This window comes from Pocillopora damicornis, chromosome 2 (genome assembly GCF_964200805.1).
Source record: "Pocillopora damicornis chromosome 2, jaPocDami1.2, whole genome shotgun sequence".
Lineage (NCBI taxonomy): Eukaryota > Metazoa > Cnidaria > Anthozoa > Scleractinia > Pocilloporidae > Pocillopora > Pocillopora damicornis.
Genome location: NC_142671.1, coordinates 86011 through 112155, shown reverse-complemented (window position 1 = coordinate 112155; position 26145 = coordinate 86011). Strand labels below are relative to the sequence as shown.

The 26145-nt window shown below is 40.5% G+C and overlaps 2 protein-coding genes and 1 pseudogene across 2 annotated transcripts; 2 read left to right on the top strand and 1 right to left on the bottom strand.

The window, feature by feature from the left end:
* Positions 1 to 31: 31 nt before the first annotated feature.
* Positions 32 to 26021, top strand: LOC113685068 (glutamyl aminopeptidase). The gene is made up of 21 exons (XM_027202531.2): positions 32 to 426; positions 1664 to 1924; positions 2616 to 2793; positions 3196 to 3469; positions 3771 to 3891; positions 4178 to 4332; positions 4617 to 4730; positions 4807 to 4941; positions 5098 to 5163; positions 11241 to 11306; positions 15531 to 15712; positions 15951 to 16033; positions 16154 to 16287; positions 19087 to 19142; positions 19571 to 19721; positions 22129 to 22202; positions 22281 to 22391; positions 22805 to 22972; positions 24217 to 24360; positions 25237 to 25318; positions 25706 to 26021. Exons 1-21 carry the CDS (start codon positions 216 to 218, stop codon positions 25907 to 25909), a joined length of 2970 nt encoding a protein of 989 aa, XP_027058332.2. The 5' UTR covers positions 32 to 215; the 3' UTR covers positions 25910 to 26021.
* LOC149049413 (uncharacterized) lies at positions 5480 to 11002 on the bottom strand. Its single transcript, XM_089194317.1, has one exon. The coding sequence runs from the start codon at positions 10859 to 10861 to the stop codon at positions 5588 to 5590; it is 5274 nt and encodes a 1757-aa protein (XP_089050443.1). The 5' UTR covers positions 10862 to 11002; the 3' UTR covers positions 5480 to 5587.
* Positions 20246 to 21407, top strand: LOC149049412 (uncharacterized; annotated as a pseudogene).
* Positions 26022 to 26145: the final 124 nt, after the last annotated feature.

Below are 26145 nucleotides of genomic sequence, written 5' to 3'. Positions count from 1 at the left end.
TTGACGTTTGACTCATTAGCTCAGGAAATTCGATGTTATTTGTAGTTCTCCGTTTCCTGACCCAAAATCTAGTGAATCTGTGATTATAGTGATCACTTCATTAGCATACAGACACAAGGCTTGTAATATTACTTGACAAAAGCTGAACTAGCGGCCCTTAGCTTTTCCGTCTGTTCTCTTTGGTTATTTTTATAGTAAGCTCGACACTTAAATTCATGGATTTCAAACACCAGGAAGAGAAGCCACTCCGAACTGACTCGTTTAGAATACAGGAGCCTAGATGCAGAACAGCTCCGCAGGGAAAATTCGTAAGCAGAAGTGTGATCGCTACAGTGCTTGCACTGATTATAGTGCTCATTATTTTAGTCATTGTCCTGGGATCTTTGCTCGGCAAAGAAAGATGTTCTAGGGAGGAGAAGTTTAAAGGCGAGTCTTGATTATGTTGTTATGAAGAATAAGTATATTGTGTTCTGCATGTCGCGAATCCATGCCAGCCGCAGTTGTACTGATACTGACTTAGTTTATTTGATTAAAGAAATGAGAGGGTGAGCTTTGGTCGTCTGTGTAGTTAGAAACAGAAAATTTCCTAGGTTTTACAGCTGAGACGTCACCTTATAATTCTTAATTAATATTTAACATATAAGGGTGAGTTTTTGAAAGAAATGATGATCTGCCAAAGATCAAACCAAACGAAAATTGTGCATGCTAAGAATGTATTATCAGCTGATAATTATCTTTCTAAGTATTTGGCATTGTTCTGCGTTCTCTCACACTGTTAACTTCCCTACCCTACTTTTTGTACAAAGGCCTTTTTCACAAAATAATTAAACATGATACGGTAACAATACGATTTTATACTAAGCATTAGCGATGAGAGATCAGTGAGATATTCTCGCTTCATCAATGAAATAAAAGGCGAACAAAAGTTACCTTCTGTTCTTAAGTTGAAATATCATTTTGCTTGACAAAGAAGTTCAGTTAGTGAATTGATTATTTCTTGTTGCTTTTGGCAAAGATGATAACAGAGGAAGTCACCGATTAATTTTGTACGATGTTTGCATTTTGTAAAAGTTGGCTGCGAAGAGATAGTTACGAAACAAAGCTAGGCTGTATGTTTGTGATTCGTATAAGACAGTTTTTAAAGCCAGTGGGTGAATCAGTACTCAGATGGCACAATCATGGCGTCGAAAGAAAAAATATTGGTCAAGTAAAATTGCATATATCATAAATTTAAACATACATTAGGAAGGGTCTGTTTTGGTTGTAATGTTAAAACAAACGCAAAGGGCGGTTACAGTCGATTGCAAATAATGGTCAGTGCATCCAAGGCTTGGAGTGGTGCGCTGTGTATAATTTACTGTCATTAAAGATTGCATAATCAGACGATTTAATATATTGTGCTTTGTTTTTTAAAACGGGCTTCCTGCATGTTTACGTCGGAATATCCAATTTACGCCCAAGGGGAAGCACGATGGTGAATTTTGAGAGGAAGGGCTCCAGAATCATTGAAAACTTCATGAAAACAAAAACGAATGTGGCAATGATCGATGAGAATTTTGAAATTAACTTTTACAAAGTGAATTAATCATACACAACAGCTATTTCTTTATCAGTAGTTTTCATGTGACCTTTTATTCATCACCAATTCACATTTTATTTACAGGAACGATAAGTCCCGAAACCACATTTCCAACGACAGTCCATAGTCCTACAACACGTGGGAATGGCATTTGGTGGAATGTACGCCTCCCAAAACATATCACACCCAAACATTACGATGTTATAATTTTCGTTGATCTGAAGAAGTTCTTATTCAACGGTAAAGTCTCTATCTTAATTGACGTGAAACAATCAACGGACTATATTTTGGTTCATACCAACCAGCTGGAAGTGATGTCAGTCACTGTCCGGCGGTCTTCTGGTGGTAAGTAAGTTTTTGTAGTTTTTGTTCCATTACGAGGGCATATGGTAAAATATGGACTGGACCTTAAACGCGATATTTTCAATAGAAATCGAAGTCCAGTGTTCACGTGGCAGTTTCGCTTTCGCATGACGACAAAAATGAAGAACAACCAAAAAGTCAGTCGAAAAACCGATGGAGATAATTTGTACGATCGAGTAAAAGCTCCATTAGCAAGTAGTGTTTACTATTACATCCACCTCACACCTCTCCCTGCCTAGCAATAGTCCTTCTCTCACCCCTCCCTGAGTAATAACACTCTGCCTTCCACCCCTCCCTCAGCCTAGTAGACTGCATCCCGCCCCTCCCTGAGTACTAATGGTGTGCTTCCCCCCTATAAAATGGTCCAAAAAATGGTCCAAAAAATAGTCCAAAAAATGGTCCAAAAAATAGTCCAGTCCATATTTTACCCTATGCCCATTACGAGGCGATAGTACAGCGGCTGATTAAACTGATTAAGAGATTATAAACTTATAATCTTTTGAACTGAGTTGTTCAGTCTGGCTTTTTATTTTCAATAAAGTTGTTAATTTTATTAAATCAGATTGTTAAAAGAATCACCTAATTGCTTTTGTAGATTTAGCTAATAAACATATTTGAAATTAAGTGAACCATTTATTTGACTGAAGAATGACCTTGCATGTTGTCTTTTCAGGAGAATTTAGAGTCATGAATCAATTCTGGTTTGAGATTAATCAGTTCTACGTTATCCAGCTGAACGGCTGGTTACATCCAGATGAATATGTCGTGACTATAGAGTATGAATCTGACCTAAGAGAAGAATTGGAAGGATTCTACCGAATGACGTACAAGCAGAAAGACGGAACTATAGTGTAAGAACAAATTTTGTTTGCTTATAAACTGCTTTAGGACTGAAGCACATCGTTGAGTGCGTGGGAAGCTCTTGAAAAATAATCAGAAGATCCAATATATACAGTTAACAAATAGGAAAACACGTTGCGATGTATAGGACTGAAAGATCAGGGTGCAGTTTTATAAGGAGTTGCAAACATTTTGATTTCGAATGCAGAGAAGATTTGAGGACAACCTCTTCTTGCATTTAAAGATTTGTAGACCTACTCCTCCCTGTCTGCTCGGAAAAACAGTCAGTTCACGCACTTTGATCTTCTGTGGATAATTACTGCATGACGAAAATTTTTTGTTAACAGCCATATTCGTTGAACGACCTTGTATAGGTTGATGGGCTATTAATCAAAGTCCACCATTTATTGTAGTCCTGTGGCTGTTACCCAGTTCTCCCCATCACATGCACGTAAAGCATTTCCGTGTTTTGATGAACCAGCAATGAAAGCAACGTTCAATGTGACCATCGCTCATGACCCTGATTTGATTGCTATCTCAAATATGCCTGTTTACTATAATGAGGTGACAGACGGATGGAAATACGATCACTTCGAGAAGTCAGTCGTCATGTCCACCTATCTAGTGGCTTTTGCTGTCTGTGATTTTAAACACACTGAATTCACATTGACCAAAGATGGAAAGACGGTATGTTATTAATAACAAGTATAGTATTGAGGTGCAAGAGGATGGACTAAAACTAAAAGAAATGATATGATCCTAGCCAGAGATATATAGATGTTGATAAAGATAAGACTAATCAAGGCGAACAAAACAGTGTTAGGATTCTTATTTATCGATCTTTTTACCACCGTGATATGTATCATGCCTACCTGACACAAAAACGATAACTGGGTGTTTTTACACCTAAACCTCACCTCTAGTCTCACAGGTAAATTAAAAAAGCTTTATGGTGACCATGTCAGTTTTATCTTCTCCATCTGTTTAGGTGCGGATGTATGCTCCTGCGGAGCAGATTGATCAAGTGGAATACGCTTCTCAAATCACAGATAAACTTTTTAGCTTTTTCGAAGAATATTTCCAAATACCATATGCGTTGCCAAAAACAGGTAAGTCAGCAGTATGAAGGAGACTGGCTCAACTTGTAACTTCGGGATGGAAAACAAGGGAGATAAAAAGATTAATCAGATCTCCCCAGCTGTTACTGACTTGGCTGAAGAAAGCTGAGTACATTAAAAGAAGGATCAGTCAAACCCACTAATCTATGCACTATTAAGGAATTCTTGAAGTTTTACTTTGAACTAGAATTACTCATTATTCGTCTTTCATACTCTGATTCTGAGAACGTTGTTGATAACCCAATTAGTATTTCAAGAGCTCTTGAATGCTTGACAGATATGATTGCTATTCCAAATTTCATTCATGGCGCAATGGAGAATTGGGGACTCATAACCTACAGAGACTGGAATCTACTCTTCAAACCAAATGTATCCTCAGCAGACAATAAACAGAGAGTTGCCGAAGTCATATCCCATGAAATCGCTCATCAGGTATTTTGAATGAAGTGACTCAGTCATAACATTTATTCTTCTTGCAACTGTCACTGATAATTTTTATTACAGTAAAGCGAGCGAGTGCTAAACATGACCAAGAAGCTAAGGGCGAACAAATCCGCCAGGCACTGTGGTGTTCCTGTGGTGCTCCTGTGGTACTCCTGTGGTACTGGTTAAACGAATAACATTGCAAGGAACAATTCAGGAAAAAATACCTGGTTTTTGATTGTTATTATTTTTACTATTTGGAATGACATTGAATCATACGGATTTATTTTCAGTGGTTTGGAAATCTTGTCACAATGGAATGGTGGGATGATTTTTGGCTGAATGAAGGATTTGCCAGTTTTATGGAATTTTCTGCTACGGATTTTATTCATCCAGAGTGGAAAATAGTAAGTTATCAAGAAACCTCGAAAGATGTTTACGTGAATTTTTTACCTAGAAATGCTCTGCTGAAATATTTTTCAGGACGATCAACTAGTTGTAACCGATATGTCAACAGCATTCGCAGCGGATGGCTTGGCAAATTCACATCCAATCAGAATTCCTATAACGAGACCTGAAGAGATCACTAAGATTTTTGACTCCATCACTTATGAAAAGGTATGCATGCATTTGTTTGTAAAAAGATCTTCCAAAGTAAGTAAGCGAGGAATTACTCGTGTGTAGACGTGAAATTAAGATCCATTTTGAAACAACTGGTTTTTATTGTAATTAGGTAACGTTTTGAAGTATGTCGAAACAACTTATCGCTTTTAGGGCGCATGTATCCTACGTATGTTGGAGGCTTATCTTGGAAAAGAAGTTTTTAGGAGAGGATTGAAGGTAAGGAAAGGATCTTTTGTTGGAAATCCCAGTATAGCAACACTAGTCACTCGCGTAGTTTTCTTTTCCTATCTTTATTCTAGTCGTCACACGCTTCGTATCGCGTCGATCTTAGCCTATATCTTTTACAAAACCACAATCCTAAAGACCACCCTTGGTTTTGCGTTGCGAGGTTACACGGCTGACGTCACTTTTCCGACACCCTCCCCCCATTTGTCTCGGAGAGCAAATGTCTGTCGAGAAATGAACCTTATCGCTTAAATTTTATGAACGAATCTATCATCTAGAATTTTCAATCGATTCCCTAATCACACTAATCATTGATCAACCAGTAGCCATAGTGGCAGATGTTCAGTTCATAAGTAGAATGTTCAAGCATCCGATCCGCTGTTGTCATCCAATCTGTTTCGGTTTGGTTCAAAGTTCAATCCCCTTCCTCATCGTGAGCAAGATCCTCCATACGTAATCTTGCTGCGACGGCTGCATCACGGGAAGGCCTGAACGCTGGCGCTTCAATGCGCAACTCGGTCGTTGGAGGTCTGTCGCCGTCTCCCGGTCGATCACATGACAGTTCTAACGGATACAGCTGCTGTACTGCTCGCTCTAGATGTGAGGTCCCTGTGCGCAACTTTGCTCCCCGGACAACACCGTCACGCCCTTTGATTAGTTCCGTGACGATCCCGACCTTCCATTTCCCGCGATTCTTGTCGTCCGACTTGATCAGCACGACCTCGCCCACAATAGGATTTTCGGGCTTTCCAGGATTCTTTAGACGATGGCGTTCGCGCAGCCCCTTTAAGTACTCCCCCGTCCATCGCTTCCAGACGGCCTCCTTGCATCGTCTGAGATACTTTGCTCGCTTGCGTAATTCACCGTCTTCTATGCGGTGCGGTTCCAACTCGAGTAGTGCATTTGGTTGACCAAACAACAGGGAGTGGGGGGTCAAGATCGGTAGCTGCACATCGTCCTCCACGTAACTTAAAGGTCGGTTGTTGACTGCAACCTCTACGTCTAGTATAACCTCCTCTAACTCGGTCCACGTTAGGAACCCGTTTCCAATGGTCTTCTGTAGACTTCTCTTCACCAATCCAACCATTCTCTCGAACTGCCCTCCCCACCAGGGTGCTCTGCTCAGGTTGAATTGCCACTTGATTTCTTGACGGGAGAGGAATTCGTTGAGGCGTTCGTCAGTCATCACTTGTTTCAGCCACTTAGCTGCTGCCACGAAGGTACTCCCGTTGTCTGAGTAAATCTTTTCTGGCCGCCCACGTCGGGCGATAAACCGTTTCAGGCATCGAAGGAATTCTCCCGTTTCTAGGCTGGGTAGTAGCTCAAGGTAAATACCTCTGGTCAGGCTACAGGCGTAAAGCGTTATGTAAGCTTTGCCTTCATGATTCCTCCCCTTTCTATACTTCAGTGGTCCGGCGAAATCCACTCCGACTACTTGGAACGCATTTTCTCCTTCAGTACGATCCCTTGGTAGCTGTCCTGGTGGCGGAACCGCGAACGCTGTGGCGCGGAACCGCTTGCAGCCGTTACAAGCTTTAACGACTCTTTTTGCAAGGCGACGCAACCTGGGAACCCAGTACCTTTCACGAATCTTTGCCATTGTGAGGCTCACTCCCCCGTGGAGTGTCCTGACATGTGCGTCTGCCACCATCTTCTCCGCGAACGGATGAGACTCAGGCAAGTAAATGGGATAGTCTCCCTGAATCCGCCCTCGGCATTCCAGTAACCCGTCTGCGTTTTCTTGTAGGTTCAGCTGAACACGATGATCTTCGAACCGCTCGTCTCTCTTGAAATTCACCTGTGTTCGCTTTAGCCACAGGTGTCGCTGCATCTCGATCTCCTCTGTCGTGAGTGGTCCCTTAGATCTTCTCGTCTTTTCGCTCCGTAGGTTATGTATGAATCGAGTCACCCACGCACAAACCCTTAGGGTTTTCCATAAGTTGAACTTGATCAGCAAGGCGTCTAGGATGTCTGTCTTAGCTTGTGCTACAGCGAATACTTCCCGTATCACTTTTGCTTCCGCCTGACTGTCTGGTGTGGCCGTTGTCTTAATATCGGCTGGCCATCGCTCTCGGTCTAGTAGCCACTCAGGCCCTCTCCACCATAGCTCTTCATTTTCCACGCTTCCGCTCCGACTGCCAAGGTCAGCTGGGTTGTCCTTTGTACCCACATGACGCCAGTTTACTTCTGGGTGTTGCTGGATTTTCTGCACTCGATTGCTTACGAACTGCTTGTAACTCCCTGCTCCCTTGATCCAATGTAACGCAACGCTGCTGTCCAACCAGCAAACCATATTTCCAACTGGGAAACCCTCTAATGCTTCCTTAACGTTCACAATGAGATTGGTCGCCATGTGACCGGAGACCAACTCGAGGCGGGGGATGGTGAGGCCTTGCTTCGCCAGTCTAGCTTTGGCTGCTATCAGCCCAACACTATCACCGGATGGTTGAGATATGACACCGTACACTGCCGCAGAAACGCCTTGTCCGCTTGCGTCGCCGAAACAATGTAGCTCAATGTTGCTGATCTCTTCAAAGTGTTGAGGTATGGCTCTGGGTACGGAAATGCTCACTGGTAGCTGTGCTTCCCATCTTGACCACTTGGTTCCCAGTTGACCAGGAAGTTGAGCATCCCATCCGACTTTCAAATCACATGCGTCTCGGTACAGTAGTTTTCCACTCAATGTCATAGGCGCTGCGAGCCCTAACGGGTCATACACTCTTGCTATCTTCGCTAGTATCCCTCTCTTTGTCACTTGGGTGCGGTCAGTTGGGAAATTTATTTCAATGGTATCTTGTCGCTTGTTCCATGGAAGCCCGAGAATAGATCCCCCTCCTTCTTGAGGTGCACCCAACTGTTCTTTCGCGAATGTAGTATCTTCGCTAAGAGACTCACCAGGGGACTCCACTGCCGGAACATTTGAATGCCACTTGTGCAGCTTGAATGAGGCTTGGTTAAAGACATGGGTAACGCCTGCTTTGACTTCAAGGGCAGCTTTTACGGTGGGTCCCCCGCTGATAAGGTCATCGACGTATAGACTCTTCTCTATTTCCCTCACCAGGTCCGGATTCTCGGTACGACAGGCTTCCAGGTGTTGTTTGATAACTCCCCCAAGAAGAAAGGGCGATGGGGCCAAACCAAACAGAGCTCTCGTGAATCTCAGTATTTCCACTCGCCTGGATTGCAAGTCCGTGATCCAGTGGAATCTCATGGCATCCCTGTCTTCTTCCCGTATTCGTACTTGTAAGAACGCTTGCTTGATATCACCTGTTAACGCGACTGGGTGGAAACGTGCACGGACAAGAACAGCCCAAAGCTTGTTCTGCAACGGAGGTCCCGCGTGAAGGCACTCGTTGAGAGAAGGAGCCTTCTCTGAAGCTCGGGCAGAGGCGTCGTACACGATTCGAAGTTTGGTACTCTCTGCAGCTTCTCTCACCACTGCTTTATGTGGAATATAGAACTCCTTTCCCACTGGTGGGCCTGACACTCGCTCCACTATTCCTTCGTTAAGCTGGTCTTTAATTATGGCGTCATACTTCTGGAGTATTCCGTTCTTCTCCAGTTTCCGAATGGTACTTTCCAATCGCTTCAAGCTTCCCGCTCTGTGGTTGGGCAGTGGAGGGTGGTTTCCCCTCCAGGGTAGCCCCGTCTCGTACCATCCCTCTGGCCCTCGTATTAATTGTTCCTTGAATTCTTCATAAACATCTGCTTGATCTCCGCCTGGTGTGTCACGCAATCCTAGAACATCTAATTTGCATAGTTGTTCGTAATCTGCCGCTGTCGTCTGGGTCAAGAACATATTAGAGAGGTCAACTTCTTTACCTGGTGACATAATTGTCCATCCGAACTTTGTTAGCTCTGCAACAGGTTCGCCGGGACGTCCGATCTTTGGTATGGTTTCTGTCTTTATTTTCGCGTACTCGCTCGCACCCAGGATAATGTGGACTGGTAGCTCAGGCTTCTCGTCTCTGTCGTCCATGTATACCCCATCCAAGTAGGGATATTTCTCCAGTATCCCAGCATATCCTGGGTTGTCAAGTGATAGCAATGTACTACGGTCCACTCTGGTGACTTCCGTTTCCAATCGAAATTTTCCATCAAGGCTGCCAATCGTCACGCTATGAACTCCGATGACCTTGTTTGTTGACCCAAGCATCATCTCTATGCGCTTGAATTCTTCTCGTAGCGGTTTGTTTCCCAGGTGTTCAAGGATAGCTGACGACGCGTATGAGCTGCCTGCCCCAGTGTCTAGGAGTGCGCGGCATTTGATTCCATTTACTTCTACGACAACAACGGGATACACGACTCTCTCTGTTCCTTTGTTTTGTGCCGTCATAAATCTTCCCCTCGTTGTGTGACCGCTTGGTGGGTGATCACATATTGACGTGTGATGTCGGCGTTGACAGTTATGACACCCGCGGCTTCTACAGCTGTCTGCTCTGTGTTTGTCACTTGTACAATTAAAACACAACTGTTTTTGGCTCAGAATTCGTTTGCGGTCTCCGACCGCGACAACCTTGGTGCAATTAGCGGATGTGTGGTTCGTGTCATCGCAATAGACGCATCCGCGCATCTGTCCTCCATTTGCTTGTTGTTGGACCTGATAAGACCTTCCGCGTGGCGGCGGAACGCGGGCATTCCAGTCGTTGCGATCATTCTTCCTCTTGGACACACTCGCACCATCGCTTTCTTCTCCTTCTGAATTTATGTCTCTCCAACCTTTAATTGCCTGAATCAGTTTAGCGAAATCCCAGTCTCGCCAATCTTCGTGTCCCCGGACTAAGTCTCCCTTTATTCCTTTCAGTTTGTCTAACACCGCCCTCACATTTCCGGAGACTTCACGTAACTTCCCGAGCGTCTCTAAGCTTTGTACATTGAACAGAAGCCTTTTGTAAAACTCATTAATTTCCTTTGGACTGGCGCTTGTGATGGTAGGCAAACCCATGATGTTGTTTACATATGCATTTACAATTCCTGACGTTTTCCCGTACTCCGATTTTAGGATGGCCTTCGCCCTTTCGTACCCCTCAAGATTGAACGGGAGTCCATCTATGTCCGCTCGTACCTTTGTAACAAGGAGTTCCTTTAGATAAGCGAACTTTGTCACTGCTGACAGATCCGTCGCGTCTATTTCCGCGGAAAATTTGTTCCAAAAAGAGAGCCATTGTTCGAAGGACCCATCAAACTTCGTTATTGATAGCTTTGGCAACTTTGCATGCATTCCGGAATCGCCTGATAACCCTTTCCCTTTTTTGCTACCTAATTCTTCTGATTTTTTTTCGTAATCAAGCTTCATTTCCCATTGTGCTTTTTCAAACGCGAGTTGCTCCTCTCTCTCCTTCGCGATTGTCGCTTTCTCGCTTTCTTTTTCGGCCATTTGCGATTTTTTCTTCACCTCCCCCAAACACTTCCCAAGGTATTCGATCTCCGCGTCTACATCCTCAATAACTTTGTCTATTTCATTGCTCCATGCACATACCTCGTCCATTTGCTCACCCTTTGCAATCTTCTTCTCTTCGATCTTTAATTTGATCTCGTCCGCTTCTTTTGCTAAACACACCAACCCGTCACGGTGTCTCCCAATAGTTGTCGCGTTTGCCTTGTCCACAATGCCCTTTCCCTTTTCTTGCTTGTACGCCAAAAGCTTGAGTTTTGCGTCCAAATTCTTCTGAAGTGCCTCCAGTTCCATGTCTCGATCTCAGTCCCGTCGGAGGTGCCAGTTAGTGTTGGAAATCCCAGTATAGCAACACTAGTCACTCGCGTAGTTTTCTTTTCCTATCTTTATTCTAGTCGTCACACGCTTCGTATCGCGTCGATCTTAGCCTATATCTTTTACAAAACCACAATCCTAAAGACCACCCTTGGTTTTGCGTTGCGAGGTTACACAGCTGACGTCACTTTTCCGACACTTTACGCCGTTGAAGTGAGACTTTGGTTTAGAGATTTTGCTATTTATTTTCAAAGTAATCAACCGGTAGTTGTTGGTTTAGTTCTAGAGGAAGTTTTTAAATTATGTTTACTTCAGTCCAGTTACATACCATGACATACCTTTGATTTATATTTTTCAGCGTTATTTAAAAAGATTCGAGTACGCCAATGCCAATACGATGAAATTATGGGCTGCACTCAGAGAGGTTTGTACACCCACTTGGTTTATCAATAGCTTGCGTAAACATGAACTGAGTTTTGACAGAATTAATACGGCCTCGGGTGGTACTCAAGACCTCAAGCACAGTTTTTCCCAATACGGACCTCCCGGCTGGCGAATTACATAAATTTACTTTGGCCGAAACATTTTACTAGCCGACCCATGGAGGATTTTCTGTATAGTGCCAGACCCTTGACGGCGGATATTCTGTTCACCTCAAACGTTTGAGTCTCAAATTTTCAGTCTGGAAGAGAGTCGAATTTTGTTCTGCAAGTCAGAATGAAATATACTTCATTATGAAATAATAATTACTCGGTCAATATGGCGAGGCCTTACTTTGAGATTTTCCCGTAACCGGACTTTACATGCGGTAATTGAGTAGTTAGCACCAAAGGAGGTCTTCCTAAAAAAAATTTATATCAATAATTGTCGTGTATTAGGGTTCGAGGTACTAGTATAGAGTAATGCGTGAATCAGACTAAGTGCTCAACACGACTGCTTTATTAGAATGTAAAGAATCTAGTCATATACAATTATGGGGCGCCAAACCAGTCAATATTCCCTCTTTATTTCTGCGACCCAGTTTACTTTTTACGTGGTCATTTCGACTTTTTATACGGTCAACTTTTTACTTTTTATATGGTCAACTCGACTTTTTATATGGTCAAATTTAAGAAAATAGACAATACTTTTTAAAAACTTGTTTCGACAGTTCTTCTCTCATCTTCAGTTCTGATTTTACAAAGTACAAAGTTGAATTTAAAGTGTATAACAAAATGCTGATTGGACAAAACAGACAATAGGAACAGAAAAACGTGTGCAATTGCAAGGAAAGTTTCAAATTAATATGATAAAGTTGACGGTTAGTGTAGGTTGCTCGCATCGAATGTGGATAGCTTCTTTGATTTTAATTTGGAAAGTTGTGGAAGCGTGATCTAAGATGCTGAACATCCGATGAACGTACGGAATTCATACGATGGAGTTTAAAAACTCATGCGTGTGTTAATGGATATTCCCGAATTATAATTTATGCCCACTGCTGCAATAAGAACAAAGCTGATACAGTACTGGAACAATTTGTTAGAGGTGTCAACAGTTATGGATTGTCTACTAGGGTGAGAAGTGATTATGGTATGGAAAATTTCAAATTAGCAGAGTTTATGCAAGAGCAGAGAGGTGTTGACAGAGGTAGCATTATAACTGGTAGCTCTGTGCACAACTGTCGTGTAGACAGATCACATAGAGATATTTACTCAGGAGTACTTTTCTTTTTTGCTAGAACATTTTCTCGCTCAGGGGATTATGAGCTACTGCATGCAGTAAATGATTTGCATGCATTTGCATGGCATTACGCCTTCATCCCCAGAATCAGTGAGTGCTTACAGGAATTCAAGGGCCAGTGGGAAAATCATCCAATTTATTCTGAAGGAAATCTTTCTCCTATTCAATTATATACAGCTGGAATGCTTGAAAATGAACGCTCTGGATATGCTGCAGTAGAAAGTGTGTTTGATGCTTGTAGTAGGCATGATTACGGATTTGACCCCTCTGCCCCTGTCCCTCTGGAAGAAGAAGACTATCAGGTAGTAGTTCCAGATACAAGTGTTCCACTTTCTGATCAGCAGATTGCATTCGCAGAAAATAATTGCAACCCCTTGCAAGAAAATGACAGAAGTGGTGAATATACACACTTAAGTCGTTTAAGAATTTTTTGTTCTTTGATTTCACAGGATATACATATATATCTACTGAACTGACTTAAGTTGCAAACTTGTATTTTGTATTGAAAAATCACTATAGAGTCTATAAACTTCACAAAACATTATGCTTTTTATTGCTCTTTATGTTTTCAAAAGAGAACTTTGAATAGTTTTGAACCTCATTGTATTTTAATAAATCTAACTGACTGAAAGAAATTAACATAATTTCCATCTATAAGTTTTTCTGAAAAAATTCACACTAAGCAGCCTTGATAACACAACGAGATGAAAATGTAAAAATGAGTGTGTCGTAAGCAAGCACACCCATTCTTGTAATGACGTAGCTCAACAGAAAATTACTCCGCAACTGAACAGTCTGAGAGCAAACAAAGCTCAGCAAGACGCACATATACCATAGTAAGACCACTTTATGGTGTACATTTATGCTATTTGTTCACACTATATTCATCTCCCAAGTATCTGAATTCAAAATGGCCATGAATTCTAAAAAGCTAGCACATGTGCTGGGCGCCTCTAAAGTGTAGCTACAGCTGTGGAAAATAGGCTTCTCTGTAGACCTTTACTGTTGATGAATGATATTGTCAGCCTGTCAGTGACAAGAACATCAGATGTAGTTGTAAATCTCAAACATTTGGTAGTCTTAGCTTAGTCAAGCCCTCTAATGAATCTCTTCAAGTGGGCCAGTGTTTCTGTCTCAGCTGTTGTAGCCGGACTGGCTTCAAGTGGGCCACTAACTTTAACATTACTTGGTGTGATGAAAGAATACAATTTATGTAATGATTTTATACATCTAGGAAATAAATCCTGAGGTGAGCAAGAATTGGCTGCCAGCAGTCACTCACATATTGGGTTTTTTTGCTCTATCTCCTTGTCAGCAGTCTCTCTCATGATTTCTATTAAGTTCTTCTTGAATTTTTGCCTTACAATAATTGTACATGAACTTTCAATATTAATATAATTTTTACTATTAGTTACTTATCTCATCGAGCAGGAGGAACCAAAAACAAGTTACCTTGAGTATTCAAAAAAAATATCCTCACTTGAAAGTTGACTTTGAAGCTGACGTGACTTGGTAGTTGCTTTGTATTAGCGCCTATTCCCGGTTTTTGAACCCGTCGAAGTTCGTTTTCTAGTTGTAGTTGCCACACGTGCGTCGAAAGTTAGAAATCAGTGTGAGAGCTCTGCTGCAATCGAAGAACTTGTTGATGGGACAGAGGAAGTCAAAGTTCTCTTAGTAGCTGTCAACGCTGCCACGTTTCTAATGTTATCATTGTGAAGATTTTCGATGGCTTTGAGAGTGTGCTTAGCTATGGCACACGCCAAGGAGATATGCTGCACGTCTTCGTTGTTGGCAGCCATTTTATTCGAGTCTAAGAGTAATGCAGTGTGGAGGTCACAAAGCTGACCATGTAAAAAGTATCAATTTGACCAAATAAAAAGTTGCGTTGACCATACAAAAAGTAAAAAGTTTATCATATGGAAAGAGGAGTTGATCAAGTTAAAAGTTCAACCGACCATATAAAAAGAAAAGTTAATCATATAAATGGTCGAGTTGGCCATGAAAAAAGTTCAACTGATCATATAAAAAGTATAAAAGGTTAATCATATAAAAAGTCGAGTGGACCGTGTAAGAAGTTCAACTGACTATATAACAAGTAAAGGGTTGATCATACAAAAAGTCGAGTTGACCATATAAAATACAAAGGGAATATTGACTGGTTTGGCCCTCCATATACAAGGATAATCATGTGGTTACGTTCAAGGGTGTGCTAACCAGCTGTAATCCAGCCTCGTGGCTGCAATTGGTATTAATAAACAAACTACAACTACAACCAGTAAAATACATAATGATTTTAGATCTATGAAATTAATTTATTTGCACTGCGGTGAAGAAACGAACTTAAGAGATCCTCGCAGCTAAGAACACTACTGAACTAGTAGTTGAAAATAGGGCCTAAAAAAAAAATTTAGGCCCGCACGGGATTTGAACCTATGACCTCTGCGATACCGGTGCAGCGCTCCACCAACTGAGCTAACAAGCCAACTGGGAGCTGGGTCCAAATAAACCATCCAAGTGATGAATAATGATTTTAGATATATGAAATTCATATATTTGTGAAATACTCGGTAAAATACAGATTATTTTATAGCTAAGGTATTAAGAAACACGACAGTAATGTATATAGAACAAAAATACAAGAATTGAGCACGAGATATAAAACATTCGAAAAACATTGCGGGGTCGATTATATATTTAATTATTTATTTAGTTAAGAAAAAAACCTTGAATCTTTTGAAAACAGAATAAAGGATCCCGTGTACTTGATATCGCGAGGAAGGCTAGTGAATTTCCTTGCTCCTATTTTATTTAAAAGATAAACTGTTTCGAATCTTACGGCCTGTAATTCAAATACTAAATACCTACTGACATAAACTAATGAAAGATAATTGCTTAGATGTTTGTTCTTTGTAACCATTGATTGTGACAGGAGAGCTGTTATCAGGGGAACTGTGTGGATGTTGATCACATGATGAACACATGGACACTTCAAATGGGTTATCCTGTAATCAATATCCGACATTCTACAGGCGACCAATATTTAGTTTCTCAAGAAAGGTTTCTCTACCATACTGATGCAAACATCACAGCTGAGTATAGATCACCGTACAAGTGAGTACAGTGCCAAATAAAGGATATCTGTTGACGCTGGAGCAGAAGCGTTGATCTTCTTTGTCGCGTTGTTTCCTGTACTTTTCACGGAAACCATAAGTAATTTACGGAAACCGGAGACCGTGAATATGCAGCCACATCTTTATTTTCCATTAAATCACAAATAAGTTTTATTAAAGTCATTATTTGCTTTATCTGTTTTAATATTCAATTCACCGCACACATGTTGTCTCCACAGTTATAAATGGTTTATACCATTTACGTATGTCACTTCTTCAGCGCCAAATAAAGTCATTCTGAAAGACATCAATATGACGTCAGGTAAAGAATGATACTTCTTTTGTAAAATTATGGTTTCTGAAAAATTATCAAAATTGGGTTAAATAACCAGTAGTCAGGTCTACCTGTGCTTCATCTTTGATAAACTTTGAAAAATCATAGGAACAATAACGTGGACTCCACGGAATGGAAGTGGTTGGATAAAAGGAAATGTTGGCCAGAAAGGATTCTTTAGGGTTAACTATGACGATAAGAACTGGGATGCTTTGGCTCAAGCTCTGAGGACTGACCACAAGGTAAGTTAGACAGTTTATCATTGACTCAAAAGACAGTCACTCAGTTATTCAGTTTGTCATTGAGTCAAGAGACAGTCACTCAGTGAGTCAGTTTGTTATTCAGTCAAAAGACAATCACTCAGTGAGTCAGTTTGTTATTCAGTCAAAAGACAGTCACTCAGTGAGTCAGTTTGTTTTTCAGTCAAAAGACAGTTACTCAGTGAGTCAGTTTGTTATTCAGTCAAAAGACAGTCACTCAGTGAGTCAGTTTGTTATTCAGTCAAAAGACAATCACTCAGTGAGTCAGTTTGTTATTCAGTCAAAAGACAGTCACTCAGTGAGTCAGTTTGTTATTCAGTCAAAAGACAATCACTCAGTGAGTGAGTTTGTTATTCAGTCAAAAGACAGTCACTCAGTGAGTCAGTTTGTTATTCAGTCAAAAGACAGTCACTCAGGGAGTGAGTTTGTTATTCAGTCAAAAGACAGTCACTCAGTGAGTCAGTTTGTTATTCAGTCAAAAGACAGTCACTCAGTGAGTCAGTTTGTTATTCAGTCAAAAGACAGTCACTCAGTGAGTGAGTTTGTTATTCAGTCAAAAGACAATCACTCAGTGAGTCAGTTTGTTATTCAGTCAAAAGACAATCACTCAGTGAGTGAGTTTGTTATTCAGTCAAAAGACAGTCACTCAGTGAGTCAGTTTGTTATTCAGTCAAAAGACAGTCACTCAGTGAGTCAGTTTGTTATTCAGTCAAAAGACAGTCACTCAGGGAGTGAGTTTGTTATTCAGTCAAAAGACAGTCACTCAGTGAGTCAGTTTGTTATTCAGTCAAAAGACAGTCACTCAGTGAGTCAGTTTGTTTTTCAGTCAAAAGACAGTTACTCAGTGAGTCAGTTTGTTATTCAGTCAAAAGACAGTCACTCAGTGAGTCAGTTTGTTATTCAGTCAAAAGACAATCACTCAGTGAGTCAGTTTGTTATTCAGTCAAAAGACTCACTCAGTGAGTCAGTTTGTTATTCAGTCAAAAGACAATCACTCAGTGAGTGAGTTTGTTATTCAGTCAAAAGACAGTCACTCAGTGAGTGAGTTTGTTATTCAGTCAAAAGACAATCACTCAGTGAGTCAGTTTGTTATTCAGTCAAAAGACAGTCACTCAGTGAGTCAGTTTGTTATTCAGTCAAAAGACAATCACTCAGTGAGTGAGTTTGTTATTCAGTCAAAAGACAGTCACTCAGTGAGTCAGTTTGTTATTCAGTCAAAAGACAATCACTCAGTGAGTGAGTTTGTTATTCAGTCAAAAGACAGTCACTCAGTGAGTCAGTTTGTTATTCAGTCAAAAGACAGTCACTCAGGGAGTGAGTTTGTTATTCAGTCAAAAGACAGTCACTCAGTGAGTCAGTTTGTTATTCAGTCAAAAGACAGTCACCCAGGGAGTGAGTTTGTTATTCAGTCAAAAGACAGTCACTCAGTGAGTCAGTTTGTTATTCAGTCAAAAGACAGTCACTCAGTGAGTCAGTTTGTTATTCAGTCAAAAGACAGTCACTCAGTGAGTGAGTTTGTTATTCAGTCAAAAGACAATCACTCAGTGAGTCAGTTCGTTATTCAGTCAAAAGACAATCACTCAGTGAGTCAGTTTGTTATTCAGTCAAAAGACAGTCACTCAGTGAGTCAGTTTGTTATTCAGTCAAAAGACAGTCACTCAGTGAGTCAGTTTGTTATTCAGTCAAAAGACAATCACTCAGTGAGTCAGTTTGTTATTCAGTCAAAAGACAATCACTCAGTGAGTGAGTTTGTTATTCAGTCAAAAGACAGTCACTCAGTGAGTCAGTTTGTTATTCAGTCAAAAGACAGTCACTCAGTGAGTCAGTTTGTTATTCAGTCAAAAGACAGTCACTCAGTGAGTGAGTTTGTTATTCAGTCAAAAGACAGTCACTCAGTGAGTGAGTTTGTTATTCAGTCAAAAGACAGTCACTCAGTGAGTCAGTTTGTTATTTAGTCAAAAGACAATCACTCAGTGAGTGAGTTTGTTATTCAGTCAAAAGACAGTCACTCAGTGAGTCAGTTTGTTATTCAGTCAAAAGACAGTCACTCAGTGAGTCAGTTTGTTATTCAGTCAAAAGACAGTCACTCGATTATTCAGTTTGTTATTCAGTCAAAAGACTGTAAGTCAGTTTGTCATTCAGTTAAAAGACAGTCATTCAGTGATTCAGTTTGTCTTTCAATCAAAAGACAGACACCAAGTTATTCAGTTTGTCATTCAATCAAAAGACTGTAAGTCAGTTTGTCATTCATTCAAAAGACTAAGTCAGTTTGTCATTCAGGCAAAAGACAGACAATGAGTAAGCCATTTTTTCATTTAGTCAAAAGATAGTTACACAGTTTTTCAGTTTGTCATTCAGTCAAAAGACAGACATCAAGTTATTCAATTTGTAATTCAGTTAAAAGACAGTCAATCAGTAAGTCAGTCAAGTGGCCAGTCAATGAGTTGGCCACTTAGCTAGTCTGTCAGATAATCATTCATTCAGATAATGGGCAGACAGACAGTCATTCATTCAGTCAACCACCTTGGGCTTTAGCTTGGTTGACTCATTGTTATTTAGTAAGTCATTGATTTTAGTCAGTCAGATAATCAGTTATTTAGTCTTTCTGAGAGTTAATTAGTTAGTTATATAGTCAGCCAGTCAGGAAGTTGGTCGCTCGGACGATTCAGTATTATTCAGTAGGGCATTCATACAGTTAGTCAGTTTTTTGAAATTGCAAATCAAACCTCAGTAAAAAGAGTGCGCCTTTGTAAAAGTTACTTTTGTTTTTTTGTGTTTTAGTTATTGAATATTTCAGACCGGGGAGGTGTTATAGATGATGCGTTTGAACTGGCTAGGTGGGTTTGTAAAGTGATACTTATAATTTTATTTTACAACTCAATAGGCTTTTACAACACAATTGTGAAATACGGGCTCTCTAGATTACAGATTGAAAAGCACACATCCGTATGGGTGTCTTGGTTAAGCGGTACTGTGACGTACGATAACTAAATGTTCTCCAAGGAAGGGCCTGCGCTCGCAACATCAGCTTTTCAAAACCCCTTTGGAGATAGATTGGTTTACCTTTATCGATCAACTCCTCTGTTTGTAGTAAATAAGTGGATTTCAGAATGCTTCTGGAAATATGTAGTTCATTATCCTTGCTGAGTCGGTTAGACCTCTCATCTTGATGGCACCCGTAGCTTAAGGATGATAATTTTCAAATCGATTGTATTACAGGTTTTACTTAGTGTCATCTAAAAAGGTCTTTCAATTATTTACTAAGGAGTGAAAAACTTAACTACACTAAGGCATTGGAATTAACGTCATTTCTACGTGCTGAAGAAGAATATGTTCCCTGGCAAACGGCCTTGAAGAGCTTCAATTTTATAAAAAGTCTTTTAATTCCACCCAGACCAGCATACAAATACTTGCAGGTTAGTTGCGTAAACTATCTATAACAAAGACATTATGCAGAATGAATAAGCCTACAAAACACACTTGGCTGTGTTTGTGTCTAATTTCAACTCTGCTGATCTGATGTAGTATGCGTGGAGCATGTAATTTACACCTTTTGCTGTTCATTACGAGAAAATACGCATTACGAAAATACGAACAATTGCGTGCAAATACCTTCACTAACGGCAAAAAACGATTATTTGCTCGTAAATCAGATTCAATAACCTTTTTTTTCATTTTAATCAGCATTCAATAACAATTTTGGGCATTCTTATGCGTCATTCGTCAAACAAAAGAGAAAAATATACTTTCATTTGCGCTAGCATTCAAGTCATTTACACCATCTTGAAATTCAAGAGAGACAAGACACAAACAATATAGTGCAGAAACCCTTTATTAACATTTTTATCCCACTGTTTGCAATTCAGTAGCATTCCTGGATGGCCTAAGTATGAATAAGACAGTCATTAATGCACTTTTACAAACAATTCAGTGTTTTTTATATTCAATATGCAAGTAGTGATTTTCGACCGAACACCGATTTTGCCAGAACTTGCATTCAGTAAATTTCGTCCCCTTCATTCGCTTTGCATCCACAGCCAAAATGCCACGAAGAAATCGAATATCACTCGAACACAGAGAGAGAATCGTGAGAGAATTTGAGGACGAGGAGGAAGATTATCTTGTGGTCGCGGACACGCTTGGAGTGAACCGATCAACGGCAAGATGCATTGTGGAGCGCTACATCAGAGAGGGCAGGATCTAGGAAAGACCACGAGGAGGTAGAAACAACGTGCGCGTGGACGAAGAGATGAGAGCTTGTCTAGAGGAAATCATAAAAGAGAACTGTTTACTTACACTTGCTCGGATAAACAATGAACTGAGGAGACGGCTACCACTAAAACCTCAGATCCATGACCTCACCGTGGCAAGGACATTAGACGGGATGCTTTCCCGAGTGAAACGTACGAGGCCCCTCCCCGCGGACAGAAACAGACCTGATGTGATGAACAAGCGAGTGGATTACGCCACCTGGTTTATGAACCATGCCGTAGTGCGCCACTGCATGTTTGTCGACGAATGCGGCTACAACATCTGGACGGCCAAAAGCCACGGTAGAGCGCGGCAGGGAAAGAGGGTGTACCGTCAAGTGTGCGGCAAGCGAGGACGAAACTTGACCGTGACAATGGAAATTTCGTCAATCAACGGACTTGTGTTTCTTCAGCAGCTGTTGGCGGAATGAATGCTGCACGTTTCGATAACTTCCTGGCATAGGCGAGGACAAACCTAGATCCCGACGAGAAGGTGATCTTTGTGTATGACGAAGCACCGGCCCACCGAAGCCCGGTCATTCCCGCCCCAAACACAGACCTTAAAATGTTTCCTCCCTACAGTCCTTTCCTAAACATCGTGGAGCAGGCAATAAGCTGTCTGAAAGCGGCGATCAAGGCTGACATCTCGCGTCCGAAAATTCAAAGGCGCATGGATAACAGAGATGAGGCCAGAGCCAGAGGAATCCCACTGGGGGAGTTTCGAACACAATAACTGCTTGAAGCTCTGCACAGAAACATCGACACTGTGACTGCGGCTAAAAGTGCGCAATGGTACCGCTTTATGCAGACCTATCTGCCAAAATGTTGAATAGAGAGATTATTGAAGGGTAAACTGAAATTCAAAATTAGATAACTTTGGAATAGGTATTTTTCAATTAGAATTCGATGTTTGAATATTGAAAATAAAAAACGCTTGATTGTTTGTACAAGCGCATAAATGATTGTCTTATTCACACTAATGCTGTCCAAAAATGTTATTGAATTGCAAACAGTGTGATAAAAATGTTAATGAATGGTTTATGCACTATATTGATTATGTGTTGTCTCTATTGAATTTCATTGAATTTCATTGAATGTTAGCGCAAATGAAAGTACATTTTTCTCTTTTGCTTGACGAATGACGCCTAAGAATGCCTAAAATTGTTGTTGAATGCTGATTAAAATGCAAAATCGTTAATAAATATGATTTACGTGCAAATGATGTTTTTTGGCTCTAACGATTGTATTTTCACGCAATTGTTAGCCTCTTAACGCAAATGAAGGCATATTTTCTCGTAATGAACAGGAAAAGGTGTATTAGGGAGCTTGTGTCTGCGAGATATTTGCTAAGGACTGAAGTTTTTGAGGTCTTTTGGTCAACTTTGGTTCAAAACTGATCACTAGAATTATTTTTTTCGATTCATCGATCGCCCTTTTCGTCCACCATGGAAATTTTTCAACTTCATCAATCCAACCCTTGTGTTTTCAGATGACTAATTTTCTAAACTGAGGTTATCACTGAAACGAAAGTTCACTCTCCTAACAAGTTTTATATCATTGTTGAATCTCACAGAAATACCTTGTCTATCAAGCAGAACCTATCTACAAAAGACTTGGATTTACTGATCAAGGTTCTCACCTAGAAACGTAAGCATATAAGTCAAGAACGTAATGTTTAAAATCATCTTGTAGTAATACCTTAATTTTCTTTTTGCCTTATGTCAGTTTCCTGCGACCAGCTATCTTGGAAATTGTTTGCGATGCAAAAGATAAAGCCTGCCGAGCAAATGCCTCGAAATACTTTCGTGATTGGATGAGAGATCCAGTCAAGAACCGGTAAGTAAGAGCCAGTGAATTTCTCCGCAGTAGTAGGTGTTTTTGCTGTAAATGTGGATACTGAATGGGTACTTTTTGTGGCCTGTTGGCTCAAAGCTCAATAACCATCCATTGCACAGGAAATAATAGCATCGAAGACGGGACTTGAGTTAACGAAGGAAAAGGAGCTTGGAAAAGGTTTGTTAAATTCTTCAGTGGGGAAACGAATAGAATACTAATTACAGGAGAGAAAACAGTTCCTTGAAGGTGTTATTATGAGGACGAACTTTATTATGATTTAACGTGCTTCCTGTGCTTACTACACCAAGCTTTAATGCCTGTGTTATTCTTTCATTTATTAGCCCGGCCGAATTAGCCCAATTCCACATACTGAACCGCTACTTTTTTACCAATGTATCCGTTTTGCTCATCAGGATACCGGCAAATTTGCGCTCTTTGATCTATTACTATGGTATCGCTAATGGAGGTCAGGAAGAGTGGGATTTTGCTTTTGATCAATTGCTGCAGACTTCAGTGGCCTCAGAGAGGAAGAAGCTCGTACAGGGATTAGCTGGATCCCCTGAGCCATGGATTCTAAGCAGGTAATTAAACAATTATCAGTCTCTGATACATTTTCGGTAAATGCAGTGGTTCTTTGTAGCACAAGGGATAGGAGGGGGGCATTGGGATTTTTGGTTTTGCGGTTTCGGCTATTTTTTAGATAGTTTTTTCGGTCTTTGTGCCAAAAAAGTTCGGTTTTTCGGTTTTGGTGTTCATTGCGGTTTGCTCATTTTCCGTTTTTTAGCATTTGGTTTTCGGTTTTCGCGAAAAATATTGACGGGTTTCCGGATTTGATAGGGTTGGTTTAAGGTTAAGGTTTTAGGGTTAGGGTTAGGGTCCTAACCTCGAATGACGCCCAAGACTTTGACCATCCGTTGGGGTTCACGCGTCCTGAATGACGAATATGGTGCAGCAATAAGATAAAGGACAGTGCGACAAGAAACAACAATAGCTAAGTATAGAACATTGCTCTAGTTTCTTTATCATCGCCACCTCGAAGTTGGTGACCAAGTTACAAGCCACACGTAACTGATTGATTCAACATTCCAATAGAATCTTCAAACTTTCAGGTCTTAGTTCGCAAATGGAAATGTTAGATTAGGGATTTTCGATGGAACTTTCCAAAGCCATGGCTTTTTGCGACTGCAAAATTGCAATCCTATGGAGGACTTAAGTGCAAATTTCCTTGATTTAACTGGGCTCCATTACCAGCTGCTAAGTCCCCAGAGACCACGCTTGAGGTCCTCGAGAGAGCAGCTTAGGGTAATATAAAGCCTATAATTTAAGCAGATACTACAAGATACGAATGCCAAGTCCATGGGATGCACAAACACTGTAATGAAATAAGTGTAGTTATGTTCCACTTGTCACCACCGTATCGGATCGATCAGGGTTTAATAACTGGGATGTGAAAATGTATCGGTTTTGACAGTTTTGCATGCGGTTTTCGGTTTTGATCGAATTTTTTTTCCATTTTTCGGTTTTGGATGATTTTTCTACGGTTTTGCGGTTTCTAATAGGCCCCAATGCCCCCCTCGGATTGGAGTGGAGGTTCGCTTTCTTGTTACTTATTGGTAATACAGAGTACAGTGTGCAGTGAAACTAACCATTCAATTATGTCAACCATTTCTTCTGACTTGTCATGTCCCAACAGTGGAAATAACAAGATCGCAGAGGTAAGATGTCTTATGGATGATGGTATGCCTCGATATGCCACTGGAGACTATTTTAATTTGACAGCAGACCTCTCTACTTGCATATCTTCCAAATTCCTTGATGTTTTTAGGTTTCTCCAATTCTCGCTGGATAAAACAAAGATAAAATCTTCTGATGCACCACTCGTAATCAAAAAAGTTGCTGAGACTAGCTCAGTGGGGCAGCAGATAGCATGGGATTTCATATTAAACCACTGGAAATTATTAGAAAAACGGTTAGTTATTCCATGCTTCTAAACTTTATCATTGATACCATATGTCTGAGATTGCTCCTTATTTTTAATATCACCATAATCTCTCTATGAACATGATGAATAAAGTGAGTAATTTTCTATAGAAACCGTGTTGCTGTGTCGGTGGGGGAGTACAACAAACTAATTTTGTTTTATCAACGGAGTTGATTATGTTAATTAGCCACCGCGAAGAGTTTCGAAGTTGACGTTTCGAGCGTTAACCCTTTCGTCAGAGAGAAAGAAACCAAATTATCCCTTTATATCGGCACGGGCCCTCCTCTTCATTAAGTACAACCATTTAAATCAATGATAGTTTATTAGATTTCCCGTTAACAGAATTTGATCTGTTAAACCACTCATTCGCATCATTTACACCAAATGGACAGAGAACTATTTATTTATGAACTATAGGTATAACTGCAAACACAGCGGATTCGATGCCGCCACCAGGTAGAGCGATACCTTAGCGTAGTGTGCGGTTAAAACTGAAAGAAATATAACTATAGACAAACGTTCTAGTAAAGAAAAGCCTAAGTCGCAAGCGGCACATAACCTAAATAGGCAATCGCCAAAAAAGTACGCTTACATTTGTCACGGCCCTGGTGATGGCTACCTAGAATGTATTGTATAATGCAGTTGTGTTTCCGAGTCAACCAAAACGAACTGAATAACGGTCCTGCCAAAACGACGAAATTTGAAAGTTGTTTTTAAAGAAGCTAAAAAATATGTTCTGCAGATCCTGTTTGGATCTTCTGTTTATTTCGTAATAAACTTAAAGTGACCGCTGTGCTGATCCAGTGACAATTGGTTCACTGAGATGACTTCTAACGTTTTCGCCTTTGGCTTCTTTACTCAAAGGTATGGTGAATCCCTTTACATCCTCAGGAACATATTAGAGTCGGTGACTAGTGGCTTCACAAATGAATTTCAGCTTCAGCAGGTAAGCTAGATTGCGAAAATTAAGGTAAGAAAGAAGGAATTGTGCATTATAGTTTTTGTTTCTTGTGCACTTGTTTGTTAGTTCCGAGGTATGGTAAAACTCAGAAGCTCAAACGTTGTAATCTGAGCTCATGAAATGTATCTTTATCTGAGTATTCCTTTGTTACCCGTAAATGTCTCATTTCGTGCCATTCCTGTGTCACTGTAACACCTTTCTTCGAATGAAATTCCTGTGTAATTTATGCATCTCTCATCTAGTGCCGTCCCTGTGTTATCCATACATCTCTGGCCAAGTTGCTCTTTAATTAGTCGCTACTGAAGGATTTCACAAGCGACTAACGTTTCAGTGCAAGTTTAAACATTTGAACCTTTTTTCTTCTTCGTGTAGCTTCTAAATTTTGTCAAAGGACGCGACGATGGGTCGGGATTGAGCGGCCAATCTTTATCACAAGTGGTCGAGAGGGTAAAGTCCAATATAGCATGGATCAAAAGAAACGAAAAAGATATAGAGAACTGGCTTAAGGTTTTCTTATCTAAAACAGGAGAACAAACAAAACAGAGTTTTGACTTTAGCGACCCAGCTAAACGCTAATAACATATTTAGGATTACTTCAAAATAAAAATACAAAGTATTATAACACGACAAACGCAATTTTGGGAAGGTAAAGCTCAGCAGTTAAGCAATAAAATCATTCTCAAACTAATTCACCATTTCTCTGTGTGATGAATCATAAGCTAATAAATTGGAAGCTCTTTCTCATGAGATCAGTCAAGGATCATGTGCTTAGAAAAATGCCTTTGTCATTCGCAAGGAGACTAAATTTAAAA

What these genes read in the sequence shown, in the direction of transcription:
- LOC113685068 (XM_027202531.2), top strand. Translation starts at nt 216, where the DNA reads ATGGATTTCAAACACCAGGAAGAGAAGCCACTCCGAACTGACTCGTTT. An exon ending in GAGTATAGATCACCGTACAA is followed by an intron (nt 15,713 to 15,950) that starts GTGAGTACAGTG and finishes TTGTCTCCACAG; the next exon opens with TTATAAATGGTTTATACCAT. An exon ending in GAGCCATGGATTCTAAGCAG is followed by an intron (nt 22,973 to 24,216) that starts GTAATTAAACAA and finishes TGATGTTTTTAG; the next exon opens with GTTTCTCCAATTCTCGCTGG.
- LOC149049413 (XM_089194317.1), bottom strand. Translation starts at nt 10,861, where the DNA reads ATGGAACTGGAGGCACTTCAGAAGAATTTGGACGCAAAACTCAAGCTT.